The sequence below is a fragment of the Heterocephalus glaber genome, unplaced genomic scaffold (assembly GCF_053883595.1).
Source record: "Heterocephalus glaber isolate CG9 unplaced genomic scaffold, H.glaber_assembly_v1.0 deba00001457, whole genome shotgun sequence".
NCBI lineage: Eukaryota > Metazoa > Chordata > Mammalia > Rodentia > Bathyergidae > Heterocephalus > Heterocephalus glaber.
Window position 1 is genome coordinate 41,003,852 of NW_028258305.1, and position 19,708 is coordinate 41,023,559.

At 54.7% G+C, this 19,708-nt stretch overlaps 1 protein-coding gene and 1 long non-coding RNA gene across 5 annotated transcripts in view; one reads left to right on the forward strand and one right to left on the reverse strand.

Annotated features, from left to right (window-relative positions):
• Positions 1–4,788: 4,788 nt before the first annotated feature.
• On the reverse strand, positions 4,789–19,507 carry Slc35f6 (solute carrier family 35 member F6). Of its 3 annotated transcripts, XM_021253594.2 has the most exons (7): positions 19,307–19,498; positions 17,106–17,201; positions 11,611–11,683; positions 10,839–11,010; positions 10,419–10,631; positions 9,571–9,681; positions 4,789–8,210 (listed from the first exon to the last, which is right to left on the reverse strand). In XM_021253594.2, exons 4-7 carry the CDS (start codon positions 10,999–11,001, stop codon positions 7,741–7,743), a joined length of 957 nt encoding a protein of 318 aa, XP_021109253.1. In that variant the 5' UTR covers positions 11,002–11,010; positions 11,611–11,683; positions 17,106–17,201; positions 19,307–19,498; the 3' UTR covers positions 4,789–7,740. The 3 variants fall into 3 exon arrangements, with proteins under 3 accessions (XP_021109253.1, XP_004839203.1, XP_021109254.1); XM_004839146.3 differs by lacking the exon at positions 17,106–17,201 and having other exon boundaries at positions 19,307–19,505; XM_021253595.2 differs by lacking the exons at positions 10,419–10,631; positions 17,106–17,201 and having other exon boundaries at positions 19,307–19,507.
• Positions 16,152–19,708, forward strand: part of LOC106008909 (uncharacterized) — a 58,540-nt gene continuing 54,983 nt past the window's right edge. The window contains exons 1-2 of one of the 2 annotated variants that reach the window (XR_015453226.1): positions 16,152–17,003; positions 18,741–19,104. This is a non-coding gene — a long non-coding RNA (uncharacterized LOC106008909). Of the gene's footprint in view, positions 17,004–17,295; positions 19,105–19,708 lie in introns of those variants that run through there. The other variant, XR_015453225.1, reaches the window with a different exon arrangement.

The following is a 19,708-nucleotide window of genomic DNA, read 5'->3' on the forward strand; positions in this document are numbered from 1 at the left end:
CAATGAAAATTTTTTCAGTAAATTTGTGCTTTAGTTTTAATGTCTCTCATTACTAAAAAGCAAGAACCCAAACTAGCCACTGACATGCCCACACCGATGGAAATAAAAATCAGAAGTCAAATTGAAACATGAAGTAGAAATAGATCATTCCTCAGATTATCCAACAGCCAACTCTGCTGGGTTGGTATTCCCCACTTTGGCCGGAGTGAAGCCGTCCTTCCTGTCGCAGGGTAGTCTGGATGGCTCCCAATGAACTCTTCTCTTATTTTGTGACACGATCTTATTAAGTCACTAAACTGCCCAGGCTGGGCTTGAACTTGCTTCAGCGCCCAGAGTGCTGGGATTACAAGTGTGTGCCACACACGCAGCTCACGTGGCTGCTGACATTCTTCCTTTAACCAGTATCCCATCTCAGCTCCCCTGACGCTCCTCTGCTTCTCATGACCCAGAGTCTATTTTCCCCAATGTTTATGTAGGTCCTCTAAGACTCTATACTTCCCTCTCTGTTATGCTTTTGAAAATATCTGCAACCTTGGCCTTTTGTTTTAACTTGCTAGCTCCTAACCCCTGTTGCCATCAGTTTGTCATTTCTCTCCTTGAAACAAGTGAAAAGGGAAGCCATGCATCCTCTGAAAGCCCTGACTGACTGGAAATAAGCAGAGCTACTGAGATGAGTTTTGGAGTCATCGCTGGTCGGTGTTGATATTTGGGCTCCCTCCCCCTCCCAAGACGGTCCTTGTCTGGATGAACGGAGGTTGGAGTGATGTCCTCATAGAAGACAGGGAGGCTGGGGCTCGTGTAGGAAGGGGACACACCATTCGGGGGGTATGGGTAGGGCTGCTGGTGGCCAGGAGTGGGGTCCTCTCAGGGGTGTCTCGGTGAAGTCACACACATGGCACAGCTTGCTGGGATAGGGCAGGAACCCAGCCACTGCTCTGCAGGTGACACTTTCCTAGTAAGGTGAACAGTGAGAAAGGAAGGGGCAAAGAAAGAATTCCAACCATGCAATTCCCTTCTCTAATTTACGGACGATAACCCACCTGGAAGGACCCCAGAACCCAGCACAGGGAGAGAAGTCCAGGTTAGTCTGTTGCTTAGTACTAAGTTCCACCCACTAAACTAAAATTTTTACTATATCATCTGCCCTTTTTCTTCCTGTTTTACTTTATAAAAATTTATTTTATTTTATTTTTGCAGCATTGGGTTGGAACCCACCACCTTTTGCATGTTGAAGCATTCTACCCTTGGGTTACATCTCTAGCCTTGCACTGATTTTGGTGACTACAGCAACACCAAAACCTCAAATCCCTGTACTTAATGGAAGGATGCCCACTACAGGTTAACAGCAGCGACGGTCTGTGAAAACCTGTGTTTTTGATTCATTTAAGGTACGCTGAGGATCTCTTATGAGCAAAGCAGTATACTGGATCCCGGGGCTGCACGGATGCCCAATATATGGTTCCTGTCCTCATCAGTTTGGGAAACACATGTCATACACAAATATAATTCCAGTATGAAATACAGAATTAATCACAGCTAGCATGTATCCAGTGTTTACGCTTTACTTTTTTGAGACAGGTTCTCACTGTGTAGTTCAGGCTGGCCTGGAACTCACAGAATCCTCCTGCCTCAGTCTTCCAAGTGCTATGTTTACAGGCATGCACCACTACACCCAGCTCTTGAGTGTTTTCCCTTGGTCAGATCTTCTTTTTTTTCTCGGTACTGGGGATCAAACTCAGGACCTTGTGCTTGCCAGGTAGGCGGCACCATTGAGCTACATCCCCAGCCCCTTGGTCAGATCTTCTAAGTATTTTATTTTTGAGATGAGTTCTTGTTATGTTGCACAGGTTGGCCTCAAACTCCTGGGCTCAAGTGATCCCCTTGCTTCAGCCTTCCAAGTAGCTGGGATTATAGCTAAGCACTCAGAATAATTCATGTAACAACTGTAACAACTCTGTGAGCTAAGACTCATTTTTATGCCTCTTTGTAAATAAGGAAACCAGACCCTGAGGGATCACACTGTTGAGTCAGGACTGAACCCAGACACCTGGCTGGGGTATCTGTGGTGACCGAGTGTCTACACTCAGCTCAGCATCAGTAGGGTGACCTCCTGGGAGCGGGAGGCCGAGTTACATATGCTGGCGAGAAGTGGGATTGAGTCTGTGAACAGCTGCTGCATCCTAGCCCAGCCAAGGAAATGAGGCCACATCCCAAAAGAGAAGAAAGGAGAAGAAAAGAAAGAGAAACAGAAAGAAGCAGAATGAGTTTTTAAAATGCCAGGTAATTGAAGATTCAGGAAGAATGGATTTTTTTTTTAACTGTATTTTCTTCATTACTTGAGAGATGTCCAACTTAGAAATTATCAACTGGAATTTCAGAGCCACCTTAAGGATCAGAGGTTGATCCTGGCTCAGACACAAATTCCCACCTCGAGGGTGGTCAGCCCCGGAATGTGGCCTGGGATTTGGAGTAGTGCAGATGTGGCTCGAATCCTAGGTTCCCATTTGCAAGCTCCATGACTCTGGAGATTCATTTACCTATTCTTAGTTTCTCTTCTGCAGAAACAGAGTAGTGATACCTCATTGTCACTGGGAAGGTTAAATGCCTAGTGGGTAGCTGCATTTTCTTTTTTTTTCTTCATTTTTTGGTACTGGGGATCAAACTCAGGACTTTACACTTGCAAGACAGGCAGTGGCACCACTGAGCTAAATTCCTGGCTTTCTTGTTTTTTGAGACAGGGTCTGATTATGTAGTTCAGGCTGGCCTTGAACTATGTAGTCAAGACTAGCTTCAAACTCACAGCAATCCTCCTGCCTCAGCCTTCCAAGTGCTGGGATAACAGGCGTGCACCACCATGCCCAGCTGCATTTCCTTTTTATTATCTTGAGCTATGGCTTTCTTTTCTGTTTTTTGGTTTTTTTTGGTACCAGGGGAATCAAACTTGGGTCCTTGCGCTTGCGCAGCAGGCAGCAGGCGACGAAATCACTGAGCTAAATCCCCAGCCCCTTTTTACTGGAAATGATCACACTTCCAGATTTCCAGGCTGAGCCTCCAGGACCTCAGGTGTAAGCTAAGGACAGTGTATCCTCACCGGGCTGTGGGGGGCAGTAGAAATGGTGTGCAGTGCTTTCCTTGAGTTGCTGGTTCCCGCGAGCAGCTGCCTAGTGCTGTTTGGGGTCCCTGGAAGTGGGCACAGGTGTCTGAAACAGCTGAGGCAGCAAGAGGGATCGCAACTCTTTGACCAAGTGCCCGTCCTGTCACGTCAGCCTTAAGGGCCTACATCAAGCGGAGGTCCCTGCAGATGCGCATGGGTACGAGACAGCTGTCTGGGTGGGGATTCCCAGAGACTTGTGCCGTATCCTGTGGCTGCAGGGGACAGAGGCTCTGTGTGGGGCACCTTAAGCCATCTCAGGCAGTGTATGGGTCTGCCCAGCAGTGTGGAAGGGCTTACCTGGCAGGCCTCTGCCAGTGCTTAGCTTAGTCAGTTCCTGTGACTGCCCAGCCTCGGTTTCATCGAGTTTACCTGTGGGACTGGAAACTACCACTAAAGACAAGAAAGGCCCTCAGCACCCAGCAGGCACTCCGTCCGGGTCAGGCGCCAGCACCCTCCCTCATGACTTCCCAGGCTCAGCACCTGCCTTGCAATGGCGTCTCTCTCCACACCCCACCGCCTTGGGATGGAATTATTTCCAGGGAGGCTGACACAAGCGGGAGGACTGGGGATAACCAAACCTTGCAAAGGAGCCAGAGCCGCCAGCAGCCTTGGTGGGTGTGGGGAGAATATACCCATCAGTAGAGACAGTCGGTTATTTGATTAAACAAAGAGATACACATGTGCCAATGGTCCTGCGAGGAAGGAGACAGTGGAGGTTTGGGACCTAAGTCGCGCCCTGCTGTTGTGACAGTGTGCTTCCCGGGCCAGCTCGGTGTGGGCAGGAGTCTTGAGCAGGTCATGAGTTTGGCCTTGACAGTGGGATGGGAAATGAGCAGGTGAGGTTAGGGACAATGCAGGACACGGGGATCAGAGCTGCTTTCTATGTGGCCCAGGCCTCAGCACCTTGTGCAGCCTCTCTTCTCTTAGCCCGGGTCCCCATTTTATATATGAGGGTTACCGGCTATGCCTGGCTCACTGGGTGGCTATAGGGTTATGTGGAAAAATCGATGAGGCTCCAGTTCATCCTGACCCCTTGTGCCTGTATGGCTCACACAATAGCAAGTGGTGACAGCCACCATGATGAGGGCAGGAAAGGCAGGCCGACTTCCTGCAGCAACACCTCCCAGCCTGGTGCCTCAGGGTGTGGGGGCAAAGCATGCTGCAGTCCTCAGCCTTCTCCACACCAGCCGTGATGCTTCTTCCTCCTTCACAGCCTTTGAGGAAAACCTGCTTTAAGCCTGCCTGTGGTGGTTCCTTTATCGGAAGCAGGCTAGGGAGACATGATTGCTTTGAATGTTGGGGGAGCACTGAAAAGACAGTTACAAGGATTCTGTTGGCAGCGAGCAGGGGAAATGACCCCAGGGGAACCACTGCAGCCTGGGGTGGTTCTTGGGCAGCCAGTGGGCAACGGAGGAGCTTCCTGAGAAGCCCGAGGCTGCACAGGGTGTACTCAGCTCCCCAGCCAGGCTCAGGGACTCAGGCCTCTGGGGTTTGTGGGCCCTGGGGGCAGAAGGCACAATCCTGACTTCTGGGTCATCAGTGTGGTCTTGTGGCAAAGTTTAAAATTATGTGTGTATGGAACGAAACACAAATACACTGTAGAGCATGACACAACATTCACCTTGAGAATCAGGCAGGATTTAGAAAATGTATTATGGTCTATACAGCCCTTCTAGACCCTTCCCAACCCCAGGTTCCCATTTGTTCTTGTCTGAGGTTCAGGCTACTTCAGGGGGAATTCGGGGTGGGGGAGACTGAGAAGCACCACACTCAGGGTGGGACTCAGGTTCCCCATGTCCAAAAAGTTTTGTCTTGGGCTGAGGATTAGCTCAGTGGCACTGTGCCTGCCTCGAAGGTCCTGAGTTTCTTCCCCAGTACAAAAAAATTGGCTTTTCGTTTTGGGTAACTTCTTAACGAAGATGGTTGGGTTGTAAGGCCCCCGCCCCCTTTTCAGGGAACTGGAAGCATGGAGGACTGAGCTATATCCTCAGTCCTTTTTCTTTTTTCAGGAAGAGTCTTGCCAAGTTATCCGGACTGGCCTTGAACTTGTGATCTTTCTGCCTCAGCCACCCAAATAGCTAGAATTCCAGGCATGTTCCACCATGCCCGGAGTGGTTTACAAACTTATTCATGGCCAAATCCTCCACTGACCTTAGGACCAAGTAAAGGCCCGAGGAACCACCTGGCCGGGTCTGCCCATGGGCAGTCTTGGCAGGAGAGAGGCCTGAGGGCTAATCCAGACCAATTCTCCCCAGGATAACTCTGGCAGGGAGGGGACAAAGCAGTTCATGGAAATGCAGATGTTTCAGTTAGGCTGAATCAAAATCTCTAGAAGTCCGCTGTCAGTTGATTTCAGGTTTATAGCCTGCAATAGAATGCCCACCTCTCGGGGGTCCCTTCTGCACTCAGAATGTGGGGCACTGCCAGACTCAGCAGCAGCGGCATGCAGGTCCTCAGCTCCCTCAACCCTACTGGCAGGATCCCGAAAGGCCCTCAAGCCCACCCTATCTCCAGATGCACAGTCTCTTGGGGGATGAGGGCACCTACTGTCAGCATAAACATCTCTCCAGGTGTCCTGTTTTACTATCAATGTGATTTGATTTGGGGTTTTTTTTTTTGGTACCAGGGATCAAACTCAGGACCTTGTGCTTGCGAGGCAGGTGACAGAACCACTGAGCTAAATCTCCGGCCCTCAATGTGATTCGATATTTCACTCTACAGTAGAGCTGGAACAAAATGTTCTGCCCCTCCACGTGAAGCTCTGGGATTGCAGTGGGCAATGCCTCTGCTGACCTCAGAGCCTCGGATGCGACACCCTCAGGGGTCAGAACAAGCACCTTCAAGTCTGCCCTCTAAGGCTATGTCCATGTCCGTCCTGTGAGACGGAGATGGCTCGCTGCGGCAGGGATGTGAAGACCCCAAGCTCCTGGAGGCAAGGCGATTCGCCTGAGCTGGCAGCAGGTCTGATGGGCCAGCCCCTCCCCCATGTTCTGCTACCCTTCACCACAAACCCCTTTATAATCCCACCTTTCAAACACTGAATCCCCCTGAGCAGCACTCAAATAAAGGCCAAGTGTTTCCCAAAGACCTTCTTGAACAGTTCGAAATTTAGCATGCAGGTGGGGCAGCCTAGGGCAGGTGCACAGTGCTGGGCTCCCAGTATGAGCCTAGGGTGGGCCAGGACAGAGCACCAGGCCACCTGGTGTTGCCTGCGGCCAGCAGTGTAACCTTGGGGAAGTTCCTTCAACTCTCTGGGCTTTACTGTCTCCATCTGAACAAATGCGTTCGGACGAGGGGACTTCTAAGCTTCTGGTACACTGGAGCTTTCCACATTCTAGATGCCACCCCCAGGAATACCTTTTGAGCCTTTCCTTTCACCACACACAAAATATCTAATACTGGGGCTGGGGATTTAGCTCAGTGGTTTTGCCACCTGTTGCGCAAGCCCAAGGACCCGAGTTCGATCCCCGGTACCAAAAAACAAAACAAAACAAATGTCCAATACTGCCAACTTTCCATTTCTTTTTTAAAAATAAAGTTCAAAATAACCTTCTAAGGCCTCAGTTGTGAGACACACAGTGGACCCTGCGACACAGAGCTGGGGGAATGGAGAGGCCCCTCCCTCAACACACAGAAACAACCTGCTGGAATCCAACACAGCCTGTGGGCCTCACTCATCAGAGGCCCCTCCCACAGTGAATTCTCCTAACTGTGGGAATCCTAGGAAGCCTGCCATCCTGGGCCTCTTCAGGCATCCAGGTTTCCGGGGGCAGGGCTGAGATCCAGATGTGCCCTAGGTCCCATCTGCTGCAGTCACATGGCTGCCTGGCTGGGGCTTCCCCAGGTTCTCGGCTAGAGCTGATGGCAGGAGACCCCCTCCCCAAACAACTTACACCATGGCCCTCAGTTTCCTCACCTTTAAAATGAAGTTCATGAAAAGATCATCAGAGGCCTCCTGGGATTGCCCTTGTATCTATCCCCAGGCAGGGAAGCAGGGGAGCAATGGAGATGAGGCCAGGCACAGGACGGGGAGGGATACGGGCGCTCTTCCTCTTGTCTTGGGTTGGTCCAGACCAGAGGCCCACAGGATGCGGGGTCCAGAGGGCACCGAAGGCCGAAGTGTGGACACCCACTTTCCGGAGCTAACAGGCTGCGGTGCACTTTCTGAGTCTGCAGCGGAGTTTGGGCTGAAACCAGTGCCCTAGACAGGTTTAGGAAACATTTTACACATTTTAGAAAATACAGTGCTTCGTTCTGGTTTGAACTTGATCACTGACTTCCCTTTTTTGGATGGCTCTTAAGCTAGATAATCTATCACAATAATCCAGTTTATCATTCAGAAACACTGTGGTTGTAAGTTCCTGCCACTGAAGCTCATGATTTAGCTGTGGTGCTGCAGGACAGACTGGATCACACTCTCTCGAAGGCAGTGGGGAGAAAAGAGGATTCAGGCGACAAGTCTTCTTCTGTGTCAGCAGCTGCCTTAGGGTCAGCCAAGAGGGAGGGGGCAGGGCCTTCGGGGCCCGGGGCCCGTGTGGCCTCGGTGAAGAGGGGCCACCGAGTAGCAGTGCTTCCCTGAGGGAAGCTCAGCTGGCCTCGTTGATGGGAGTCCGGCTGCCACCCAGCAGTCTCTCGCGCTCGCTGTCCTGGGCAGGCCGCCAGCACCGGGACAGGCAGGCCAGCAGCGGGCGGTGCAGCCCATTGTAGAGGGCTGTGCCCATCAAGAGGATGAAGAAGCCGAGGATCTGCAGTGGGTGGAAGTCCTCCCAGCCCAGTGCCAGGCTTAGGGCCCAGATGACCACGGTGCGCAAGCTGTCTAGCACCATGCGGGTAGTGGCACTCAGTTCCTTGGTGACGCTGATGCCTGCAAAGTTGAAGAAGGCGATGCTGCTGATGTTGCCCAACAGTGCCAGGGCAATGAGTGGCTGCCGGCCAACCTGGCAGAAGGCGTCCAGGGCGTCCTCCAGGGTCCCTCGAGGGTTTCCACTGAAGGAGCCAGCGGGGATGAAGTACATGGGCACCAGAAGCAGCGACAGGATCACGAAGCCAAAGAGGCCTGGGGTGGAAGGGAGAAAGCAGGGTACCTCCTCCATCCCGCCCCAGCCTCTCAGCATGGCCACAGGCACAGCAGCCCCTGAACCCAGGGCCGCTCCCTCTGTTTGGCTTCCTGTGGTCCACTCCCAGGATCCCTCCCTCCACCTCTCTTAGGGAACATGGAACTATGCACTGGCTCTGGCTGCCCCTTCACCTCAATCCAGTGGCTTGTGACTGGACCAAGAATAAGAAATCCATTTTTTACCTGACCCCAGTGCATATCCTCAGGCCCACAAGTATGCATACCCGTGCACACACTCCCCGAACAACGGCTTCCCTTACTATGTACAATGCTTGGTGACGTTTAAATTCTGTTCTGTTCATTTAAAAAAGAACTGGGGGGCCGGGGATGTAGCTCAGTGGTTCCGCTGCCTGCCTCGCAAGCCCAAGGACCCAAGTTCGATCCGGGGTACCAAACCAAAAAAGAACTGTGGCTTCAACTCACTAAATTGCTTTTGTAAGTCTGGTGAAACACAGGTAGTAATTCAGCATGCAAATTGGTCTGTGATAAGGAAGCTAACTTGTGCCACAATGTAAGTAAATGCAGAGCTTCCTTCGTAAAATCTCACTAGGAAGTACAGACGAGCGGGAACAGTTTGCTTTCAGACGTAACTGATTTCCATTTGGCCATCAGCAACTCTTGCCCTCACTGGGCCAGGGCCGAAGAGCCCCTGGTAGGTACTCATCCACGGGCTGCTCTACCAGCACAGCTCTAATCTGTTTTGCTAATCTTCTGTTTTTTAAAAGGATAATTATGATAGGTGATTCTCTGCTCAAAAACCTTGGTGGCTCCTCCTGCTGGTCCCCTAGTCTGAATCTACTTGCCTGACACCAGGGTTCTCCATGACAGGACCCTGATAACATTCTTGGTTACTTCTCCAACAATAAGACCTACATTGAACTCCAATTATTTACACTGATTTCCAAACCTTTCCCTGCCTGTACCACTCCTGCCTGCTGGAATCTGTGACGCTGACGCCTTCCTTGCCCTGAGAGACTCAGACTTGCTTGGTGAGTGAGGCACCACTTGAGCACAGCGGTCCAAGCTCAAGTGCTCTGCCTGGGCCTTTCTTTTTGCTGGCCACCCCCGACAGAAAGGGGTCATCCTCATCCTTGGTCTCCTCCAGTCTGGCACAGCAGATGTGGGCACTGAGGACTCCCATCTAGGGACGTGGGAGGTGGGGGCAGGAGGCTCACCCTCCCCTCCCCAACCAGTGATCACCAGCACCCAGTCTTTGCTCCACATGTGTGGGTGATGCCACATGCTGGCCCTCAGCGTGTCTGCCCTCCAGGCACCGCCCCCGTCCCTGTGCCACACACACCCTCTGTGCCCACTGCCCGGAGCGGGTGCACGTTGTGTTTGTAGACGAACTTCTCCTCTAGCACCATCTGGATGGCGACGATGACCTGAGCCATGATGATCAACAGGTCCCCTGAGGAAAGGAGGGCTTGGATGAAGCCAGGGTCGCACCAGGGCTGGGGTCAGGGGTGGGTGGTGCCTGGAGGGCCCAGGGACCAAACACATCAGCTCCTGACTTTCCCAGCTCGGGCACAGTTCACAAGGTGCCGTCCCGACGGGCGTGCCTGACTGCCTGAGGCCTGAGGGGCAGGCACACTGGGCAGGTCCCAGGGTCTGGGGAGCTGCCTGGCCTGAGAGCTGCAGCTCAGGGCACGTGGGTCTTTAGGGGGCAACGTTTGAGAGATGTTTCTGGTTCAGTCCAGACTCTCAGCAACCCAGAGTGGTCAGTGCATTGTAAAACGGGCCGTGACGGTTCCCCCTGGGGACTGGGAAGGCACCTGTGATGAGGAAGACATGGTACTCAGTGCCGGGCTGGCACAGGCTAAGTGCTCAATAAGCGGACTTTCCAGTCCCCTCCTAGCCCGGCAGTCGGTATGTGTGCTTCTGACTCACAGCACACGGCAGCCCCCGCTCTGACTTCCGGCTCCTCACCCGCACTGCTCACACAGCTTGCCACTCCTTGGCGCAGACATGCACCTCTCCAGTCTCCCCTGCGCTCTCCGAGCCCTCGGTGGCAGGCATGTGCCCTCACCCACGAACTGCACGTGGCAGAACTTGTATAGTCTGAGGGACGACTCCGTGCCGGGCTCCCCAGGAGAACAGGCCACCACAGGACAGGATGGGCAGCCCCTGGTCCCCACAGGGCCGCACCTGTGATCACTTCGCTGAGCTTGTGCTGACTGTCGTGCTTGCTCAGGAGGTCAGCCAGGCCTACGACTACCAGCCCCGCGATGGTGGCCAGGATGCCCAGCCACTGGCTAGGTGCCAGCCTCCGGCCCAGGAAGGCCACTGAGAACAGTCCTGTGAATATGATCACCGCACCTCGGAGCATCTGGAAGCTGGAGGCACTGGTCATGTTCAGGGCTAGCAGAGGAGAGACAGCACTGTCAGCTCTGGAGGTCAGAGGCTGGCTGCCCCGACGCGTCCCCAGGGCTGGAGCCAAGTACACACACACAGTGAGCACTCAATAACCCTGGTGCCGTGCACATGTTGTGTGAAGTCTGCGGGAGAGTGGAGGGGGTTCCGTTTCACTGGTGGCCCTTCAGGACATAGCCTGGCCTGTCTACTCACCCACGTACATGATGCTGGTCCCCGTCATGTCACAGAGGGCTGGGGGCAGGAAAAGAAGGGGGTTGAAGGGCTGCTGGGGGTCCACACCGGAGTCCGACTGCCCCGTGGCTCTGCACTGGAGCAGGTAGAAGGCAGCCAGGCACGAGAACTCTCCCAGGAACATGCCCACTGCCTGCAGGGACATGAAGTGCAGGGCTCAGTAAGGAAGGGACCCTGGGGATTACATTGAGAGCTTGCCTAGAATCCTGACATGTCAAAGAAAAGTAGAGCTGCTGTGGGAGGCCACACAGCCTCCTGGGTCGGACCCCAAAGCCCCCTGAGGCTGTGTGATACTGTGTGAAGATGACCCACCCAGCCAACCCCTCCCCAAATTCCAGATGAAGTAACTCAGGCCAAGAAAGCCTGACTCCTGGAAGGCCACAAGGAAGTGGCTGACACAACCCAGACTGAAGTGTGAGTCACCTGATTCCAGTCCAACTGATGGGGACCGCCCCGTCCCCATGGATGCCTGAGCTCCCAGGGCACGGGCCAGCACCTCCCCTGTGTCCTGACTGGATGCAGCGAGGGCATGACAACTTGCTGCGGTTCAGGCCTCCCGCAGAGCCCTGTGCCCTCTGCCTCTCTGCCAGGGCCACTCACAGGCCTTGTTCTAGTGGAGGACAGCAAGAGGCAGAAGGCTCTCCTGGGAGCAGGGGAGCTCCAGCCCTCGGCCAGAAAACAGCCCACCTGGGGGTGTCCATCGGAGTCCTGGGAGATGGGGAGAGGCCCGTACCTGGAGGAAGGGGTGCTGGAAGCTGTGCTCCTCACTCCCTCCACAGCCTTCTGCTTTGAAGTTGTCCGCCCACCTGCAGCAGAGAGAGCGAAGGTCAGTGCTGGCAGTCCTGGGGCTCCCTCCTCCCAGTGCCAAGAGGCCCACACTCAGGGCCCAGCCAGGGCACCTCTCACAGGGGCCGGCCTCCTCAGCAAGGGTTTTATATCTGCAGTTCCTCGACTTATGAACGTGGTATTGCAGTGACTGACAGAAATCCTATTAAAATTGCAGTATACGTGGCAAAATATCATTTATGCTCATTACTCATCAAAATTAGTCACTGGACTAACTACCTGAAATTTAATGTATTAAGAAACATTTATGTGTGGGCTGAGGATTTAGCTCAGTGGTTTTGCCACCTGCTGCGCAAGCGCAAGGACCCGAGTTCGATTCCCGGTACCAAACAAACAAACAAACAAACAAACATATACGTGTATATTACTACATTGAAAATTCGCTTTTCAGTGTTTGATAGCTATTTTAATTTAATTGGCTTCTTTTGTGATCTTTGGTCTCTTTTGCACATTTTAAAACGTTACTCTGAGAAGATGGCCACAGGCTACACCAGGCTGTCAAAAGGATTTGAAGCACAAAAAGCGTCAAGAGCCTCTGGACTCCAGGCCTGATGTTGCACAGCTATAATCCCAGTGGGGAGGTCGAGGGAGCGGGATTGCAAAACTGAGGTTAACCTGGGCTGTGTAATGACACTTTGTCTCAAAAAACAAGCACAAGCAAACAAAAAAATCCCACCAAAACAAAAAACAAAACCAAAAGACCCTCTGGTCTAGCAGAGTGCTGGGTCCCGGGACAGGACTACTTGATCATTTTCCTGGAGCCTGAAAGGTCCTTCTGAGCTTGATCCTAAAGCAGGTGGCAAACGCACTGCAGCTGGGAAGTGACAGTGGACGCCACAGTGGGTGGATGGCGAGAGGCAGACAGCAGGAAGTTACTAAGCACTCTTCCCACTGAGCCCAGGATCCTTCACGGCACGGTGCTTCAGGTGGCCACACCAGAAGGTGGCATCGCTCTGAATCCTCTGGCATCTCTGCACAACTCCCTTTTCCTGAGTGTCATTTCCACCGGGCTACTGTGTCTCTGGAGTCCAGTCCAATCCTACATTCAAAGTCCCTCGGCCATCTGGGGACTCTGCTACCTTCTGCATCTTCTCATCTGACTACAGCCCCAGCCCTTCCTAACCTTTTGCTCCTCTGGCTGCTGACTTCTGGAAGCGCTCTGGTGGGTCCAGGCACACAGCCAAGCACATGATCTGGTCTGGACAGAGGCCAGCTGACACTGCTCTCACTGTGTCAGCCGTGTCACCTGCTGTGCAGACCTGTGGGATGGCACCCGCTTCCAGGGCAATGCCTCACATGCAGACAGCAAAGTGTAGGATTCCTTTTGTGAAATGTCCTTGAGGGGTCTTTCCACAGTGACTGCCACACAATCCTGGCTTATCTGTCACAAGCCTGTGCTCCCAGAGTGGAAGAGCCTTCTGCTTCCTGTGCTTCCCACAGTGCCACAGAGCTTGAGCCACTGGCAGCGCCAAGTGCCTGTGGTCTGGGTTTGACAAACGTCCTTCCCGGCAGCCCTGGCTCCTTTGTGGCCCTGAGCTGGGGCAGGGCAACAGGGAGCCCCCTCCCCCACCCACGACAAGGGCAGGATGGGGACTCTGGCAATGGGGAGGGCCAGCTGGGGGTGCAGCTCCTGGGCAACCACGAGGGACACCCAGACCGCTGAGGAAGTGACCTCAGAGAGCGACCACATCTACTCAAACATCTGACCACAGCGGGAGACCCTGCCCGCTCCTGGAGATGTGGAGGAGGGCCAGTTAGGAGGGTTTGTGGCTCTCGGGAATAGGGCAGGGGGCATCTTTTTCTTCCTTAAAAAGAAAAACATATAATTATGTCCCCCAAAGACAATAAAGAATTTATAACAAAACCATATCTGGGGACTATATTAAATTACATTCTGAATACAATTGATCAAACAAAAGAATGACATTTTTTAAAAAACATGCAATGTATCACAAAGAAGCTGTGTAATGGCTTTTTATTATTATCCACAGTAACAGTTTAAAGATTAGAATTCAGTTGTGATTGAAGCATTTGTATCTTAACATCGCTAACATACACAGGGGAAGTCTTGACAAGACTGGTGAGAAGGCACAGAGAACCCTGCCAGGGCCAGGGGACCAGGCTGTGACCAGTGCCAGTGCCAAGAGGGCAAGACCGCCCCTCCTACAGAACAGAACCCCTTCTCTGAGGTCTCATTTCTGCTTGAACTGCTTCTGGTTCTGGCTCGTGGGTCCTCGGGCAGGACAGGACATGGGATGTGCATGGGGGCACCGACCAAATGGATGGCTCAGCCAGCAGGCCCGCTCTGACCCCAGAGCCCCAGGAAGACCTCGGGGAGGCAGCCGAGCGGCAGGGGAGTGAAGGGCTGAAGCTGTACCAAGGGCAGAGAGCCGCCTGCCTCGAGCAAGAGAGTAGGACCTAGATGGGAGTCGCAGGGCTCCTCCAGGGGGCACAGGGAGGTGCTGTGAGTCCACCAGGGCCAACCAGAAGCCTAGCGTGAGCACTTGCTTTCAGAGGGGCTACAACACTTTCTGTACGGAAACCACTCTCCTCTTGGGGTTACACCCAGACCACAGACAGGCAGCTCAGGAAGGGTTCCCCCCATCTAGCGGTGGTGCCATCCCCAGGACTCGCCCTGGGCTGCTGCCTGTGCAGCTTACACTAACGATGACTCAAATGGGTGGCCTCTTCCGGTTGCATTCACTGGTGGGCTGAGACTGAGCTCAGCACCCAGCTCTCCCACCCTCTCAGCCCTCCGCTCCTGGCCCATTACGGCACAGAAGCACACAGGTTTTGTTGAATGAATGAGACTTCCAGACCCCTCTAAAGTGGGAGCCCGGAGGCCACGTCTCCCTGAGTCATACTTCCATGGCCTGCAGTGCCCCAGATGGTGGAACCAGCTGAGCCAGCAGGGAAACCTCTCTGGGGGCCACCCTCTCCCAGCGTGGGCCACTTTGTAGGAAGCTGGCTGTGGCTGCGCTGAGTTCCCTCCTCCCCTCAGGTCGTTTGGCTTTCTCTTCGAGGTAGGTCTGCCTGGACAGGCTGGGCTGGCGGGCTGCCTGCTGGGGGAAACGCAATCCCTTTGTATCAGAGAGCACAGCAACCCTAGGGACTGGGTGTCAGTGGCACAGGCTGCTCTGCCCAGTTGTCGCCTCAGGCCGAGGAGGAGCAGCTCAGGCCTGTAGGTCCCTGGGGGCAGGAGTCAGGCTTTGGCTCAGCTGGCTGGGGCGGGCGGCTGGAGGGGCTCTGGCCACTGGCCCTGCACTTCTACAGGGCCATAAAATGTGGATACAGAAGAGACTCAGCCATCATCTCATGAAACTCCGTATATGACAGAAGGGAAACCCAGGGCCAGAGAAGGCCTCAGGGACACAGAGCTCCTCAGGAACTGAGACATGGCTGACTCCCAAGGCCAGCACCTGCAATGGCCACATCCGGTTCTGTGCGCCTCCCTGAGACCCTGAAGTTCTCCTATGACGTTCATTCTTACTCCACTCTTCTCGCTCACCTGCGGGGCGGAGGGTCGGCTGTGGAGACAGATGGGCCTCCTTTCTCTATGGACACTGTATTCTGGGGGACAGGCTGAGGCCCATGAGGAAGCTCCTCCGCAGGCAGGGCCTGCTGCTTCTAGGGTTTCCTGAGCGTGGGCAGGCAGGCTGGGGAGCGGGCTGCCCTTGCCGAGCGGTCACTCTGCTGACTTGGCGGGGCCTGCTCACACTTAGCACAGCACTGTGGGCATTGTGTGCCCGTGGCAGGGTGGCAGGGAGGGGCTGATGTGGCTGGCGCAGGCCAATCAACCGCAAGTCCATTCCCACGGAATCTCTGCCATTTCCTGCTGCATCCCCAGCTTGTCAAGCCCAGGGAGTCAGTTCCTCCTGCCTTGGGCTCTACAAAAGAGGGATCCAGAGAAGCGCTGGGGCTTCTCCACTGCATCTGGGTCCTGGTGGGCTGAGGCTTATGAGCAGGTGGCCCTGGCTTATGAGAGGAGATGTGACATTGAGCCCTCTCATCTCCACAGCTGGGAAGACCTTCCTCAGTCCCACACTGTCCCGGAAGAAGGCAGGGCAGGGACCATCGTGTCTAAGGCTCAGGGAGGCCCAGTGACTCATCTCATCCCACAGCTTCCAAGCCTTGCGCTCTTTCTACTACACTGCCCTCCCGACTGAAGGCGTCCCCAAACTGCCCCTGCAGCTCCTTTGAAGAAACCACCCAGCCAGTTCTTGGAACCCAAGGGTGGGGGCAGGTACCCAGGGCACAAGTTGGAGCTGGCAGGACAGGACAGTGAGAGACTCTTGTCTAATAGAGGCCTGCTGGTGCCAGGCAAGGTGGCAGGTCCAGAGATGCACGGAACTCAGGGCCATCTGCCCACCCTAGCTGGGTGGGTCCTACGGCCTGCAGAAGCTGGGGAGGCGCCTGAGCCTTCGGAGAGGATGCCTGACTATGAGCCTCTCATCTCTATGGAGATGCTTGGCCTTGGCTCTTCAGATGCAGAACCTAAGTGGAGTTCAGGAGAATGAGGTCTGAAATGAGGACCGTCTGGGAAGACAGAGTTAGATCTCAGGGAGACAATCAACACAAGGTGCTGGGGAGGGGTGAGAACACAGCCAGGGGAAGGAGAAGCAGCCACTTCCCCACGAGGGGTGAAGCCTGACTGACTGGTGCTTTTCCCTGCCAGGGACACGTGACTTCTCCCTGCGGCCTTCCAGAAGCTGCTGAATAGGTGGAGAAGAGCTGACCTGGGATTCCAGCACAGCTCATAAGCGCTTCCTCATCCACCACCCGGAGTCTTCTGGGCAGCCAGGAGGAGCATCATGCTTCTTTTATGGGCCAAGGCACTGCAGGAGCTGCAGAACGCTCAATCTGAGCCTTGAGTGGCCTCTGGCTCCAGCGGAAGACAAGCAACATGACAGCAGGGCTCCCTGGTCCAAGCAGAGGCTTGCAGCCCAGTCCCAGGAGGACACAGGCTTGCTGTCCTTGGGGAGATAAGGGAAAAGCCCAATGAGGCAGGACTTTGGGGTCTTAAAGAACAGGACAGGACTAAAGTCCTGAGGCCTGGGTGCTAGTTGTCATTCCCCACCGACCAGCTAACTCATAGAAAGACACTTTCTCTTGGGGTCTCCCCTGTAAATTGAGGAAGAAGACTGGATGATTTTTGTTTCTAACAATTCTAAGCACCTCAAAAATGACTGGTGGAGTCCCTGCCTCCCCCACTGGTGGGCAAGAGAACAGATTTGAGAGCCAGACCACGTGGACTCACATAGAGACTCTGCCAGCTGGTAGGTGAGTTAAATTCGGTAACTTTATCAGACCATACATCAGTTTCCTTATCCAGAGATGATGTATCTACCTCACAGGGTGGTCAAAATAATTCACTGAACTTACAAGAAAGGCAGCCAGAGGACGGCCAGGCACTTGGTAGGTCCAGGTGCTCTCTGTGAACTGGCTGGCCACGCTGACTGTGATCACAGGCCTGGCTCTCTGCACCCAATGGAAACCGCAGGTCAGAAATGTGATTTTCAATCCATAATTCACATTAAGAGTTACGTTGCTCTCCCTTGTTCTTTCTGTCTAAGAGCTGCCTCTTCTCAGTTTGGACTTAGAATACTGCTTAGGGTCCAGCTCTGGGGCTCGCTTCAGGATGGGAGAAGCCCCACGTTACAGGGCAGGGGACAGGACCAAAGGTTGGGTCTCTCACCTGGGAACCTGTTTCCTGACTCTCAGGCAGCTTCCCAGAGTGACACCTCTGGAAGGTCCCCTGGCTTCCTACCTGACTGTTTTGAGCTTTTGAAGGAAGAAGCTAACACAGCGCAGTTTATCCCAGTAGTAAATGGCCATTTAGATTCTCCTTGGAGACAGCAACCCTGGAAGACTTAGAACTTTGCTCCAAGGCCCTGGCTGGTGTGACCGAGGCCCTGGCTGGTATGACAGTTGGATGGAAGACTTGTGCTGTGTTCAGGTCCTGAGACGGGAACCCTCAGTCTCAAGGAGTGACCTCCAGGGCCCAGGAGGCCAGCAGCCCCACAGGACACAGCTGATCAGGGGTGAACCAGACATGGGTGGGCCACCCCCCACCCCACTCCACCCCACCCAGAGCTCCACAGACTGTATCCTCCTTTAGGGGAAGGAGGGTCACTGTGACTGCCACGTGTGCCCACCTCGGACTGTTTAAGCATCTCAAAATCGAGGACCTTTTCTTGGTTGCTTCCCTCTCTCTGTAGGTATCTTATATACATCTGGTGATTGAATATTTCTCGGTCTCTCCTCTAAAGCACCCTTCATATCACAGACAGAAATGCTAGACATAAATGCCTGAAAGACCAATAAGAACAGCCACACCCCTGAAGAGGCTCACTCTCTTTGCAGTGCTAGAGATGAAAACCAGGGCTGTGGGCATGCTAGGCAAGCACTCTACCATGAGCCACACGAGCCTCCCAGAAAACCCAGGAGACTGGAGGACAGCCCAGAGAGTGGGGAAGCTTCCACTGAGTCGCCACACCGGCCTGTGGGCTCTGGGGCAGGCAGGGGCCAGGTGGAAGTGAGGCCTGCCTGGGAGGGGACCACTGTCCACCCTTCTCCACCTGCACCTTGGAATTAGTCCAGACAAAGGCCAGGCTCTGGGTACTGGGGCTTTTAGATGGTGAACAGGAGATGGAGGATCTTCCCCTGAGGTGGGGACAGAGGAGGCAGCGCTGGGTCCCTCAGCCTCAGGCTGCCCTGGGTCCCCGGTCCTCACCTCCTAGGGACTGTCCTTACTTTCTCCCCACCATGTACCAGAGCTGAACTGCGCAACTGCCCTCCCGGTTGGGCTGGCTTGACGGCATTCTCTTCCCCAGGCAGAAAGCCTAATCTTGTGGGACAGGTCACCCTTCACTCTCCCATCTGACCCTCCCTGCCTTTCCCCTCTCATTCCCCTCCTAGTTGCCTTCATTTGCCAGCAGCAGCCAGAGTGGTCTTCCCTGCCCCAGTGCGTTCACGTTGACCTTCGGGTTGCCCATACTGCTTCTTTCTTTTTTCCAGACTTTCAACATGTCACTTTCCGGATCAAGAGTCCCTCTCAGAATGGAGTAAAATCCAGCCAGACATTCAGGGCTGGTTACCAGTGGCTTTGAGCTAGCTTTCCCCGCCTGCAAGTCTGCGCCCCCACCCACACAACCCCATCTAGGCGTCAGGCGCAGCTCCCATCCCTCCTCCACAAGCGGCCCGCGGGCAGCCTCGTCTCTGCTGCCTCAGCCCTGCGCGCTCACTGGCCACTCGGCCTGCACGGCCTCTCCAGCACTCGCGTGCCCGAATCCTGCAGCCTTCTCCATCGGCCCCCAGCCGCTGGAGGAGCGCAGCACTGGAGGGCCGCCGAGAGGAACCGCTCCAAGCCTCTGGCTCAAAGGTGAGGAAACGGAGGTGCAAAGTCCGGCTCTGGAATAGGGCCGACTCTGCGGGGGCTCGGATCCCCCAGCCCGGGCCTCGCAGCCCTTGGATGGTCCGTAAGCGGACCGAGCCGCCCGGCCACTGCGAGAGCGGGTGAAGCCGGAAAGCAGAGCGGAGGAAGGGGCGCGCGGCAGGGGCCCCCTGGCCAGGCCCAGACTCACTTTGCCGAGAGCGTGTTGATGGAGCCGGTGACCAGCATGAGCCCGGCCAGGAACAGCTGGTACTTGGTCCAGGCCATGGTGGGAATCGTAGGGACCCTCGGGAGTCAACAGCTCTCGTCGGGGTCACCCGGGGGTCTCCAGCACGAACGCTTCCGGGCCGGGCGTCACGTGACCCGCCCCAGCCCCGCCCCGCGCTGCTCGCCCCGCCCCGCGCTCGGGGAGGCGTCCCTGGTACCCACCCACTGGACGTTCCCAGCCGGGTATTCTTCGCTTCCTCCTCCCATCTCCTTTTTTTCTTCTTTACGGTGCTGGGGATAGAACCCAGGGCTTCAGGCGTGCTAGGCAAGTGCTCTACCACTGAGCTGTACCCCAAGGGTCTGGCCTCCCTGTTTGTAAGAGGGG

Bases quoted from the DNA above. Each gene is read 5' to 3' on its own strand.
- Slc35f6 (XM_004839146.3), bottom strand. From the start codon at position 19,383: ATGGCCTGGACCAAGTACCAGCTGTTCCTGGCCGGGCTCATGCTGGTC. The intron at 10,632-10,838 runs GTGAGTAGACAG...CTCCTCTGCTAG, and splicing joins GACCAGCATCATGTACGTGG to CCCTGAACATGACCAGTGCC. The intron at 8,211-9,570 runs GTGTGTGTGGCA...CTTCCACCCCAG, and splicing joins CCGGGCAGTGGGCACAGAGG to GCCTCTTTGGCTTCGTGATC.